The 13,580-nt window shown below is 38.2% G+C and overlaps 2 protein-coding genes across 2 annotated transcripts in view; one reads left to right on the top strand and one right to left on the bottom strand.

Moving 5' to 3' along the window:
- Positions 1 to 3,282, top strand: part of LOC117997166 (organic cation transporter protein-like) — a 37,636-nt gene extending 34,354 nt beyond the window's left edge. The window contains exons 9-12 of the mRNA XM_069498116.1: positions 252 to 331; positions 645 to 820; positions 1,655 to 1,809; positions 1,978 to 3,282. Of these exons, the coding sequence (XP_069354217.1) occupies positions 252 to 331; positions 645 to 820; positions 1,655 to 1,809; positions 1,978 to 2,035 (469 nt within the window). The 3' untranslated portion in view covers positions 2,036 to 3,282. The remainder of the gene's footprint in view (positions 1 to 251; positions 332 to 644; positions 821 to 1,654; positions 1,810 to 1,977) is intronic.
- A 594-nt stretch (positions 3,283 to 3,876) lies between these two features.
- TfIIFalpha (transcription factor IIFalpha) lies at positions 3,877 to 13,570 on the bottom strand. The gene is made up of 13 exons (XM_034985215.2): positions 13,378 to 13,570; positions 12,434 to 12,609; positions 11,723 to 11,857; positions 11,200 to 11,301; positions 10,818 to 10,886; positions 9,698 to 9,819; positions 9,301 to 9,423; positions 6,087 to 6,195; positions 5,685 to 5,750; positions 5,151 to 5,296; positions 4,755 to 4,850; positions 4,457 to 4,601; positions 3,877 to 4,128 (listed from the first exon to the last, which is right to left on the bottom strand). The coding sequence occupies exons 1-13, from the start codon at positions 13,411 to 13,413 to the stop codon at positions 3,921 to 3,923; spliced, it is 1,533 nt and encodes a 510-aa protein (XP_034841106.1). The 5' UTR covers positions 13,414 to 13,570; the 3' UTR covers positions 3,877 to 3,920.
- Between the last annotated feature and the right edge of the window lie 10 nt (positions 13,571 to 13,580).

Here is a 13,580-nt window from a genome sequence, read left to right as displayed (position 1 = left end):
GGGAAAGGTTGGTTGGCGTACCACCCGCGTCGCCATACCAGTGGAATATACACCCTTGCGCGCTTCACTTCCACCAAATAGATCGATAAATCAGCCCACGCAGGTTCAAGGTCATAATTCTTTGTGTCACGCCAACTGTTGGCAATACTGAGCTCTGACTGTCCTTGTAGTTTCTATGAGGGTACAGTTCAATGCTGTTTTCACAAGCTCAGTTGTAGCTTTTTGAATAATGATTTAACCTCTGCTTCCAGATGGGGACGAAGAATCTTAACATGCGGGCCGATGTTTACCTCTGGAGTTCTGATTCTAATAGCTGCATTTGTACCCAAAGGTAATATGTGTGTTCAGTTTTTTTGGCATTTTATCATAGGACAGGGCAACTAATTTGTGATCGCCTGTCCCCAAATTTCTTGTATCTTTACCAGGCACTATTCGTAGTGTATAACTAAATTTCAAAGCCACTAAAATACAGAATGAACGGACTGCTTAAGGGATCTTTTTCTGTAGGGTTTTTTTCTTTTCTCGATCTTCTGACAAGTTCGAGAAAAGTTTTGCCTATTATCTGGCTTCACACAACAACGAACAAAGATTTCTGGTGGACGTACCTACCTGATTTCTATTTCACTATATTTTCATCTCTCCAGGTATACCCCAAGTAACACTGGCTATAATGGCGCGTTTCCTGATCAACATGTCATACAACGCCGCCATCCAGTGGTCGGCTGAGCTGCTGCCCACGCCTGTGCGCGCGTCCGGCTCGTCGCTCATCCACGTCAGCGGATACGTGGCCACGCTCGTCTCACCGTACATTGTTTACTCAGTAAGGCTCTCTCTATCTCTCTGCGTCGTATTCAACATTGCTCGTCGTGTCCTGTCGCACCTCGTTTCTATTACATAATGGCCTCCCTTATCCTTTTATAACACTAGAATGATAAAATTATGTCAATCAATCAGTTTATCATTTTATATGTATATTTGTGCTCTAACGGCTTCTAGTTCTTTAAAAGCCGCTGCTTTTAGGTAATGCTGTTTTTAATATTTAAAATGTAAGGCATGTCGAGGTAGACATCATTTCTTTTTCTTTCTTTCTTCATTCTGGGCTGGTTTCCGCACTTAAACGTTTCCGTCTGTTGTGCGTGCATCGCCGCTCCAGAAGCCGAGTAGACCGCCCAGGTTGCCGAGGGCTTCTTGGAGTGAGGTCGGGGAACCTAAATGGCGTTCGCGTTGATCTGCTACGCCCGTGCACTCCAGCAGCACGTGCGTCGGTGTTTCATCGACCTCCATGCAGACCCTGTACAGAGGACTGTCGGTGACACCTATAACGAAAAGGTGTTTGTTTAGTGGGCTATGCCCTGTTATGAGTCCCACCACCTTCCTAAGTTTACCTCTGTCCAGGCCATAGGTCCAGGCGGAGTAGTTTGTTAGTTTGACGTTTGTCTATGTTAGGAAAAGCCTCTTTGGCTTGCCTACAGTCTGTTGTGTTAGCCCATAGACATCATACAACTGTTCATAATGATTAACTATCTGTGAGCTAATAGCACTAGAGTCGCAGTCGCAATTCGCTAAGGCTTTACACTTTCCCTCTTGCCTAAAGCTCCAATTATTCTTTTAAAATGATACTCGTAGATTTAATTTGAAAAATATTGTCTTCTAGGAACATGTATGGAGATCTCTACCGCTTCTCATTTTGGGACTGATAGCGATGGTCGGCAGCTCAGTCAGCTTGCTGTTGCCGGAGACTAATGGAATGCAGATGCCACAAACTATTGAAGAAGGCGAGAAAATCGTCTCTAGCTATACGCTTTGCGGGTAAGAGTTAGGACGTTTAGAACACCTTCTCACACAAATATTTTTCATCTTTGGCTGTATCCTGATCGCTTTTCAGGTCACTCATTCTTTCCGCAATACTCCTGGGTACATTCCGAAAACTTATCGTAGACTTAATCATTTTACTAATACTTGCTAATATTTTTACAGAAAAGCCGAAGACGTAGAAGTCGACAGTCCAGAAGAAAATGACAAATTAAAAACTTAACATTTTTAATTGAAGTGAATGGATAAAACTTTGCCGTCCGGTGGCCTATATGGCCGAACTAAATAAAAACAGGATAACTAAGTGCATAAAATGTACCTAAACCCGTGACATCAAATGTAAAATTTGACCCGCATCGTTTTTATGGCACTGAATGTAACAGAAATAATGCCCTGTACATTCTATAAGTTTAATAAATTAATAAAATAAATTGTGTTCAGATAAAGTTTGGCCTGTGCCGAGATCTGAGCGCTCCTTTTGCCCTAAGCAACTACAATATGATAAAGTTGATAAGTAAATTATACAGGTAAAATTTCATGAATTATTATTTGCTCACCATACTTGTAGTATGGCAGATTACTATATTTTTGAGTAACAACTATTTATGTACATTCGATTACAATCAAATAAATAAATATGACTATTAGGTTGAATTTTCTAAGCAGCAGCTTTAATGACCTTGCATTTTGAGTATAATATGATATTATATCAATCATATGCATACTGGATTTGGAATCTAGATTTAAATCTAGTAAACATTATTATTGTATAAATTGACACAGAGACATATACTCGTATATCCATGTCAATTTATACTAGAACTTAAATTCCAAGTTTGGCAGTTTATTTAAAAAAAATGGTTACTCAAAAACTTAAACAATAATATGTCCTACCTTAAAGACATAGTCAATATAATTGACTATATTCATACCTATAAAAAATTGAACTATTCGTGAAAGACACGTAAAACTGCACTATTTTTACAACTTAGGAAAGTAAGCATAAAAATTTTAAGTTACCACTTTAAACATCTACTTATACTTATTTATCTACTTAAAAAATTCTGTGATATTGCGTCAATTTAATAGAAATTGTATAATTAAATGTTGTTTTAGATTAAGCTTTTTTCTTAGTAAAATTATGCTTTTTATAAACTGTTACGATAGCCTATAGCAGAGATAATTTACTTGTTAATAAATTATCTCTGCCTATAGATACATAACAATGATTTACGAATTTAATTTAGCTTAATATTTTTAATGAATAATAAGTAATATTTTTTGTTGACAATTCTTGTTATTAACAGCATTTTATTATTTCAGATTTTTTTCATTAAGTATATAATATTTTTGTAAATAAGTAGGTAAAAGTTCTATATATTTTTAACGTTCAATATTATAATAAGTCTGACTTAAATTATAATAAACTGGTACCTACATTAATTTAAAAATAAAGATTCAATTATTCAAGTTCTACTTCGTTTTATTTAAACAGATCAATCCGGCTCGGAGGACCAACATATTAACCATTAACTACCCAATAATAGTGATAATTTATTCCAATGGTATTTTGAAACACCAACTGCAAAATTTAAACTTTCATGGTGTTTGGAATTTGTTAGCACAATTAAAATAATTAGAAAAATATTAATACTGTTTGTACTGTCAAAGAAAACACGCATTAGAAACGCAGGTTCTAAGAAACTGTGTTAATTTTGCTCAAATAATCATCATCCATTATTGCATGTTCACAAAGTTAGATTGTCGTTGATGTATTATGTACTATGCAACAATGCATAATGAGAATTCGATATGTTCTGCTTGACGGGGTTGATTTGCTTCAGGACCGAGTTCATTACTGTGACGCCCGTGTGTTTGGACTTGAACTTAATTCATGTTTGTAATGTTTAAGAAAGCATCACACTATAATGAATTGCAGTTCCATAGGACTGAGTTAGTTTTGTTTAAATAATCATCATCCATTATTGCATGTTCACAAAATGACTTGATAATGTTGTTGATATACTGAGGATCAGATTTAGTAAAGATATAAAAAGCAAAAAAGTTAATAAAATCACGATTTATTTATTTGATAACAATATTTACAATCACGAAGGTTTGATGCTCAGATACATCTTGCCGTTGATGTTTTGTTTGACAGGGTTGATTCTCTTCAGGATTTGCGTCATGGTCTCTACAAGTCGCTCCGAACTGACGCCCGTGCGCTTGGATTTGAACTTTGTGAGCAGTTCAGTTGTCGTCATCGGTTTGCGTGCTAGGTACCGCCGGACCGCTTCCTCTGTTACGCCGCACTCGCTGAAAGAAAATTACCATTTGAAGCTTCCTTAATATAGAATAATAAGAGCATAGGTGAGAAATGGAACCGAATCTTCTTGATAACATAATCTCAGCTTTATAAACTTCTAAATACGGTTGAAAATTAGGATGCTGTTGTGCCAGTCCACACTAGGTGGAGTGGCATAACCTCTAAATGAAAAATCATATTCAAGTTTGCTCTGGAGTCTATGGGCACGTAGAGTGTTAATTATAATAGTTGACAACATATTCTGAAATGAGCCAAAAAACGTTATGGCACCTTATGACTTGGTAAATAAAATCCACAATCGCTTGTACTTGTACTCACATGTATGAGGGATCAAGCTTGGGTCGCTTGGAGGGCGGTTGGTTGGCGTTAGCCGCGTTGGCCGCAGCCACGGCGGCCATGGCGGCCGTAGGCGTGGGCGTTCCTGCTCTAGATGTGTTTGCGCTCCCTGACCCGCTCGCGCCACCTTAAATCAAAATCACAAAATGAACAATGCAACGATGTATGATGCCTATGGGAACAAAACTAACAAAGCACTTTACAACTGCAATCCTTAATTGGTAATTCTTTTTTAAACAATTCAAACATGAATTAACTTTCTTATTATTCATTTTCTAACCGGGATTTTTGTCAGTCCCGTTTTTAGACTTCTTAGTTTTCTTGTTGCTGCTTTCTGGATCTGTATCCGAATCAGAACTAAACTCGCTACTCGAATCTGAAACACAATAAATTCCTTTAAGTAAAGCGAGTAAGCACGATGCTATGTAAGTTTTTTACATTTTAAGGGTTCCGTACTCGAAGTGTGCCAACGGGATCCTAGTATTACTGCCCCTCCGTCCGTCCGTCTGTCTGCAAGTTAGTCGCTACCAAAATAACTCTCCTATACATCATGCCTTTCTTAGTTTCATCAGGTTTCTTCTTAGCGAGTTTCTTAGCCCTCTCTTCGTCCTCTTAAATAGTTCAACGTCTTGCTCTGACTCCTGAATCTGAGCTGATACTAATCAAAATCACTTACCTTTCTTAGTCTCATCTGGTTTCTTCTTCTTCTTGGTGAGTTTGCTGGCCCTTTCCTCTCCCTCTTTGGTGGGCTCATCTTCTTGCTCCGACTCCTGCTTCTGTTCTTGTTCCTCGTCACTGTCTTCATCCGATGTAAGAAGTTTCCTGAATGGGATAATTTCGTATTAAATACCTTTACTAACCTCGGAATTTTCATTTCTAGATTCCTGTTTGTATAAAATCAATTGAGACTCTGAAAAGGACTCTGAAAGAGTTGTAGTGCCATAGAGACTTTTGCTCAGGGCACTAGAAACCTATAACCTATCAAAATCTCGGGACATTTAACTGAAACCACATTTTCCATACTTTAGGCTCGGGGTCTTTTCGTAACCTCGTGTGAGAGTTAAAACGGTAAAAGAAATGGTAATAACCTGGTAGTTAAGCTTGGGACTATACCACCGACTCGGTATGAAAATTCTATTTATTGAGAAGAGTCAGCAGCAACTACTCTTTTCAAAAGGTACTTTGTATTAAACCTAACTAACTAACTAACCTTAGTGCATCTTCCTCTGCAACTCCTTTCAGTTCCTTGTTTGTTTTAGTTTCATGGTCCGATTCACTGCAAGAACAAAGTCAACCGTTAAGCTCCAGTCATATCTACACACATCTTACGTAGCAGACACGTACCATACCAGTACAGACATAAATTATTATTCCATACATTATTTATGAACTATCTTATGCACGAACCGTGTGGACCCCTATTTTACTCCCTTAGGGGTTGAACTTTCTTGAATACTTTCTTAGCGGATGTCTATGTCTATAGCTATCTGCATGCCAAATTTCAGCCCGATCCGTCCAACAGTTTGAGCTGTGCGTTGATAGATCAGTCAGTCAGTCAGTCACCTTTTCCTTTTATGTATTTAGATATCAGTGTTAGCCGAAGCCTCATTACCTCTCGGACGAGTCAGATATGTAGTCCTTCTCTCTTCCTTCTTCGTCTCCGTCGTCACTATCCTCAAACGCTTCATCTTCTACTTTCTTCTTCTTCTTGTTTTTTAAAGCTAAGAGAAGAATTCATATCATTGTAAGAGTTGCTGGATACAAAGAGCAACTGCGAAGTTTCTTACTGGTTCCTCTCGGTAGAAAGGGTATTCTAAACCTAATTCATTGTAGTAAAAATATTTTATTTTTATTATTTCTATAGTTAGTTTCACATTTATATCAAGGTCGAAACCATGTATTCTACAACTATTGCATTCTTACAAACAAAAATTATTGAAACATTCACTTACGTGCTCCTTAAGTTGGCATGTAAAAATTAAAGTAAAATTTATTCAATATCTGTCCCGGCTTTACTCACGTGTTTATTCGACGTTAGCCCGACTAGTTTCGACGGGACAGATATCCATACTAATATTATAAATGCGAAAGTGTGTCTGTCTGTCCGTCTATCTGTCTGCTAGCCTTTCACGGCCCATCCGTTCAACCGATTTAAACGCAATTTGGTACAGAGATAGCTTGCATCCCGGAAAATCAAAAAGTTCCCACGTTCACATTTTAAAAAACCGAAATCCACGCGGACGAAGTCGCGGGCGTCATCTAGTTATATATTATAATGGATATCACTCACGATAGTTTAAACGCTAAACTTTATTCAGGAGAATTTGAGGAGGTAAAGCTAAAAATATAATTTATTTTCGACATAATGGCAACATCCCTTTTCCTTACTAGGAGCGGCTAACATGCAGAAGCAGATTACATCAGCTTTGCGAATTGAAAGAAAGAAAGAAAATTTATTTATACTAGTATTTTATTATTATTATAAATAATTGTTGTGTTGCAGTAATAGTAAGGATTCCTATTAATAATTCTATTTGTGTACCTATTCAAATTTGCACACCATAGTATGGCAGATTGTAGCTCGAAACAAAAATTGTAATTGACAACTTATAAATGTAACCTACAATCAGCAAATAAATAATTTGTATTTGTATTTGTACTACTATAACCACAATTTTTTTTTTGTTTGACTCACTGGTTTGTTTATAAACAAACTTACAATGGGGCTAATTCCTTTGTACACAAACTCTAAACAAAACTAAAATGGCACGTCTAAATCTATTGCTATCCCTTTCATAACGTTGCATGCGGAAAAGGATAGCAACTAGATTTCGACCTCTTAATTTAGTTTAGTTTAGAGATTGTGTACAAGAGAATCGGCCTCATTGTGTGTATTCCATAAAGTATACTTAATGCACGGCTACTATTTATCCCGGAAAGTTAAAGAGTTCCCACGGGATTTTCAAGAACCTAAATATACGCGGACGAAGCCGCGGGCTTCAGCTAATTGAAAATAAACAAAAGTTTTAGTAACTTGTAAAACAGTTTTGCGAGGCCCCCTTAGGAGCGCGACCGTCAGCAGTCGCCGACACCTAACGCCGTCACTGCTAATATGATTGCAGCATAGAGCAGAAACAAAGAGGAGTTGGCCTAAGCAACTGTGCACTGTGATTTTCAACTAGGTCCTGACGTCATCACTGTGGGCGGGGCCTTAGTTAGTATGCTGTCTGCGTTCGTCAGGTTCACATATATTGAGACTCGTATTATCGGTGTGTTTTCGCGTTTTTAAGAACAAAAGGATGAAGTGTTGTGTTTTATCGTGTCAAAGTTATTCAGACAGACGTTCTGATGCTATGAATGGTATCACATTTCATTTGTAAGTAATTTTATACGTAATTTCTACACTTATTGACATCTAGTGTGAGATAGCTGAACTATGTAGTGACATCAATATATCGATGTTAGGTCGCTAAGCGAGTAGTTTTGCTACTAACCCGCAGATGGAAAAATAAAAACCGACTTCGATACACAAACACTAAAAATTGAAAAATAATTTAATTAATTACCGAATATATTATGTATACAAGAGTTAATATAGTTCCATAATAATATTTTTTGGTGCCGGTGCCAATTAGCTTTAGCTGCGCGAATCGTCTAGACTTATTTTTCTTATATTTTTATGAGACTCCACAATGGCACCTCATTGGCACCGACCCCAAAAAATATTATTATGGAACTATATTAACTCTTGTATACATAATAATATATTCGGTAATTAATTAAATTATTTTTCAATTTTTAGTGTTTGTGTATCGAAGTCGGTTTTTATTTTTTTTGTAAAAAAAATTTATTTCACAATTTTTAGTGGTCCCATGGAATTATGCTATGACTGGTTAAAAATCTACTACTAAGCTATTACACTGATCGCGAGCAATTTACTCTTATCCGTTGAGGAGTTCCAGTATCTATCTTCGAAGATGTTCATCAGATCTTCACCAAATTTAAATGGGACCAACTTTGAAGTATACCCTTTCAAACAAAAAAAGAATTTTCAAAATCGGTCCAGGCGTCTTCGAGTAATCGGGGAACATACATAAAAAATAAAAAAAAATAAAAAAGATTCCGACGAATTGAGAACCTCCTCCTTTTTTTGAAGTCGGTTAAAAATTGAGAAGTGGGCGGCGTTCTACAACCCCTCACCCCGCAAAATGTCACTCGATATTTCATAGGGAAATCTTAATACAACATCTCCTCTTTGTTTCTGCTCTATGGATTGCAGCCTTCTTCTAGTGCCTCTCCATTACTGTAGGTCAGCAGTCAGCTGTTTTTTTTTTTTTTTTTTTTATTCAGATACAAGTTAGCCCTTGACTGCAATCTCACCTGATGGTAAGTGACGATGCAGTCTAAGCTGGGAGCTGGCTAACCTGGAAGGAGTATGGCAGTTTTTATTAAGCCCATACACCTTTGGTTTCTACACGGCATCGTACCGGAACGCTAAATCGCTTGGCGGCACGGCTTTGCCAGTAGGGTGGTAACTAGCCACGGCCGAGGCCTCCCACCAGACCAGACCAGAAATTTAGAAATTATAAAATTCCAAATCCCTGCCAGGAATCGAACCCGGGACCTCCCTCTAATAAGACCACTGTCGCAAAATATGGCCCAGGTACGAGATCTTACGCTAATTGATGGTTTTAACTAACTCGGTCTTCTTCTGCATCCGGGCAAGAACCTCAGCGTTGGACACTTTAGCCGTCCAGCTTATGCGGAGCATCCTGCGATACGTCCATATTTCGAACGCTTTGCCTAATGATTGCAGCCTAGCTTACCTTTTTTGTTCTTTTTCTTCTTAGCGGCGGCTTCCTCTTCGTCCTTCTCTTTCTCGCCGCCTTCCGAATCCGACGAGTCGTCGTCCGAGTCGATCCATTCATCCATCTCTGATATCTTCAGATCTATCACAGAAAAATATTTGACTGATGGACAAATCCTCGCCGTCGTGCGTTACTTCATAAAATCAAATTCAAAATTGTTCTATAAATAGAAAAATTAAATCGAACTTTAGTAGGCGATAACGATTTCGTAGAGCGCCTCTGTCGTTGAGGCCAACGAAACGTCACATGGGTATGATTGACAGAGACGACGCTCTACAAAGCACAAATCTCTTTCTAAATTTCGATGTACAATATTTCCTGCCGGGTACTGTATAGGCTTCAGCTTTTTGCCTACCTTTCTTGGCTTTGGAGCCCTTGGTCTTCTTCTCGTCAGGGTCGTCGCCGTCGTCGGGCGCGCCGTCGCCCAACATGCGCTTGCGCAACATCAGGGAGAAGTAGTTGATCACTTTGTTGCGTCTAGTAGTAACAAAGTAGATGATCAAACGAACTTAGCTAAACTAAACAATTAATTTCACGACTTGTAAAGTGGTAATAATAAAAAGAATACCCGGCTGAGTTTGTTGTGGGCTCTTCTCAGACCTGGGCGCGTTTGGAACCCTCGTAGCTTTAGTTTTTAAGTTCGCGTAAAAATTATCAACACTATATCATCTTACAAATGCAACAATGGACTTTCAAAAAGTGTAATTTATTACCTATCAATACTTATAATAAAATTTTGAATAAACCATTTGATTTTATTTGATTTGACTACACTATATTAGTACGTACGTATAGTATGTTTGTGGACTCATTCGTATTCGTTTTCGTAAAAATTCGTAGGGCCGTCATACAAAATGAATGTACGCTTGTGCACTAATTTGATTCGTATTCATACGGATCTGTCAAAATACGAATCAAAGCATATGTACGTTTTGTATGACGCCACTTAGAATCATATTTTTACGAAAACGAATACGAATCGAATAGGAATGAGTGTATAAACGCCCTAATACTGACACTTTTAGGTACGGGAAGCAAGCTATCTCTATACCAAATCGATGATGCCCGCGATTGTGAAATTAGGTTTTTTCAAAATCCTGTGGGAAGTCTTCGATTTTCCGGGACAAAAAGTAGCCTATGCCATCCCCGGGATGCAAACTATATTTATTTCCGATTTTGACGAAATGTATAACTATCTACATTTCGTCAAAATCGGCCTTGAAAAGCTAGCAGACAAACAAACAGACACACAGACAAACTTTCGCATTTATAACATTAGTATGGTCAAGTTACTGGTTTTTTTTAAACCACTAATTATATTCGGAATCTATTGTTTTACGAGCTCTCCGAGGAAGGGAGGAATGTGACTGCCAAATTTCAGCCCAATCCGTCCAGTAGTTTCGAGCTGTGCGTTGATAGATCAGTCAGTCAGTCAGTCAGTCACCTTTCCTTTTATATATTTAGCTTATTCTTACCTTCCAAATTCGTGTTCTGCTTCTTCCGCCGACAAAGCCTTATATCTTTGTATAGGTTGAAAATTGTACCTAAAAGAAATGAAAATAAACTTAACTTGAGCTATCATCATCATCATCATCGTCGTATCTTGACTTCTTCTAATCGGAGGTCGGGGGTTCGATCCCGGGCATGCACCTCTAACTTTTCGGAGTTACGTGAGTTTTAATTAATTAAATATTACTTGCTTTAACGGTGAAGGAAAACATCGCGAGGGAACCTGCATGCCTGAGAGTTCTCTGTACCAAATTTCATCAAAATCGGTTAAACTGTTAGGCCGTGAAAAGCTAGCAGACAAACACACACGTTCGCATTTATAATATTAGTATGGAAGTATGTATTTACCATTCTTGCAGTGGGTACGCGTCGATGGCGCCGTCGGCTGCGTGCGTGAACACATAGTAGGCGGCATTTTCTGATACACCGCCTTCGCGAATGCCCTTGAACCTGAATTAAAATATAAAAAAATCGGTCAAGTGCGAGTCGGACACACACGAAAGGTTCCGTACCTACGTACCAGAAATAAGACTTTTTAGTATTTTTTAATTTTCATGGCGGCCATTTTGAAATTTCTATCATTTGTGGTTATAGTGTCAATAGTGACCAATTCTGTGAAAATTTCAACTTCCTTCCTATACACGTTTCGCGAGATATAAGCGCGTTGATAGACAGACAGACGGACGTACGAACAGACATACGGACAGTGGAAGCTTAGTCCTGTTGGCTTAGTTAGGTCTTGTTGTCACTCTTCGGGTACCAAACCCTTAAAATAACACATTTTAGATTTAGTGTCATCGAACTTATCATTTCAGAAACTGTTTATTGAACCTGAAATCTATTTTAAAACTCTACTATAAAATATGCTAACTTTTTGCCAGTCTTGCCCCCAACTTTGAGGATCCAGGGTTGGTCTTCGGGCTTGTACTTGCGGGAGATGATCCCAAACTTCTTCCGCCGCGCCTCCTCGCGCATGTCTCGCCCGTACTCTGACCCAGCACCAAATCTAAAACAAACATACACCTAAAATACTTCACTCGACTTGCTTCACTCGGAGTCAATGCCGCGTCGTAGGTGGAGTTTTGCACGCTATACATTACAGGTTCGAAAAATACTAAATCACTAAAACTAAAAAATGAGACATATGATTATTGGTATTGGATTATGTCATCATGATCAACCCATCGCCGGCTCACTACAGACCACGGGTCTCCTCTCAGAGTGAGAAGGGTTTTGACCATAGTCTACCACACTGGCCATGTGCAGATTGGTAGACTTCACACACCTTTGAGAACATTATGGAGAACTCTCAGGCATGCATGTTTCCTCACGAAGTTTTCCTTCACCGTTAAGGCAAGTAATATTTAATTAATTAAAACTCACGTAACTCCGAAAAGTTAGAGGTGCATGCCCGGGATCGAACCCCCCACCTCCGATTAGAAGGCAGACGTCCTAACCACTAGGCTATCACTGCTTATGTTTAGGTAGTATAACAATAATATTTTTGCTAGCTTTCTGGTCACACCTGTATAATAGACCCCTCTCAAAGCGCGACAGTAGGAGTAGTATAGTGTATATTTACTTGGGCATGTCCTCTTCAATTCCTTTAAACTCTTTTATGTTGTTTTCCCTCTCCATTTTGACGTGGGTCCACTTTGCAAAGTCCACATTGAGGGTGGCATTGAACCTCATCACATGGTACTTCTTCTTTACATTCTTGGGCACTCTGATCTTGAATTCCTGAACATTGGCCGAGCTCTATAAATATATTAAACAGTGGTCTCATTTGATTGTATACAAACTAAAAAACTAAATAATTTTTTTGAGTTTCTAACCCAAAGGTTAAAACGGAGCCCTATTAATCTCAATCCAGTGTCTGTCTGTCTGTCAGCGTGTCACAGGTCATGGACAAAATGAGTTACAAACCTGAAACCTGTAATTGGTGTAGAACATTGACCCAAAACTGACCATTAAATCAGAAATTGTCTAGCTGTTACTGTCAGCCACTGAACTGCTAGATCTTGATGATATTACTTATCAGGGTAGTTTTTAATCTTTAGGGTTACATAGTACAACAAGGAACCCTTATATTTTCGTCAAATCCCTCTGTCTGTGTGTCACAGCTATTGTGCCAGCCAGTCGCTATGTGTAGCAATAATGCGTTTAAACGATATATTTTAAATTTTAAAAATCAGGGTACCTTCTAAACAAAAATTTGAGTCAAAAAAACTTTCAAAGCTAAATGTATTTTAAAATCTCTACTGTTCAACAAATTGACCGCCAAAGTATTTAGAACTAGGATGACTACGGAACCCTACCTAGTTACGTGTCCTGACATGAACTTGACCTTTTTTTAAACTTAAATCAAAGAGTATCCACAAAATTTAAATCTACGCCGAAGAAGCGAGCATCGGCTAGTGACAAAAGCAAGCATCAATAATAATTACATCGCGAAGAAAATAGAAATCCACTTTATTAAGTGTAAAAATATTTGATAAAATAAGTACCTAGGTTCTTAGTTCTTACCGAAGATCCTGGGGCCGTTGCCTTGAGGTCTGTCATCCTGATGTTGTATAATAAATCACGAGTATATAATAAAATCGTTTATTTTGGTAAGCTCATGATCAATAAGAAGGAACTAATAATTTAAAATAATTTAAAATAGAACTGTACACTCACTCCACCTCTTGCTTGGCAAAATGCGTTTTGTTGTTGCTTCGAGCCTAGAA

This window comes from Maniola hyperantus, chromosome 4 (assembly GCF_902806685.2).
Source record: "Maniola hyperantus chromosome 4, iAphHyp1.2, whole genome shotgun sequence".
NCBI lineage: Eukaryota > Metazoa > Arthropoda > Insecta > Lepidoptera > Nymphalidae > Maniola > Maniola hyperantus.
Note: the sequence above shows the minus strand (reverse complement) of the source record. Positions and strands in the feature narration are given on the sequence as shown.

Excerpts from the sequence above, each read along its gene's own strand:
- TfIIFalpha (XM_034985215.2), bottom strand. The coding sequence starts at position 13,413 with ATGACAGACCTCAAGGCAACGGCCCCAGGATCTTCG. Across the intron at positions 5,751-6,086 it reads ATATCTGACTCGTCCGAGAG|TGAATCGGACCATGAAACTA; the intron begins GTAATGAGGCTT and ends TTGTTCTTGCAG. Across the intron at positions 5,297-5,684 it reads GCAGAGGAAGATGCACTAAG|GAAACTTCTTACATCGGATG; the intron begins GTTAGTTAGTTA and ends TATCCCATTCAG.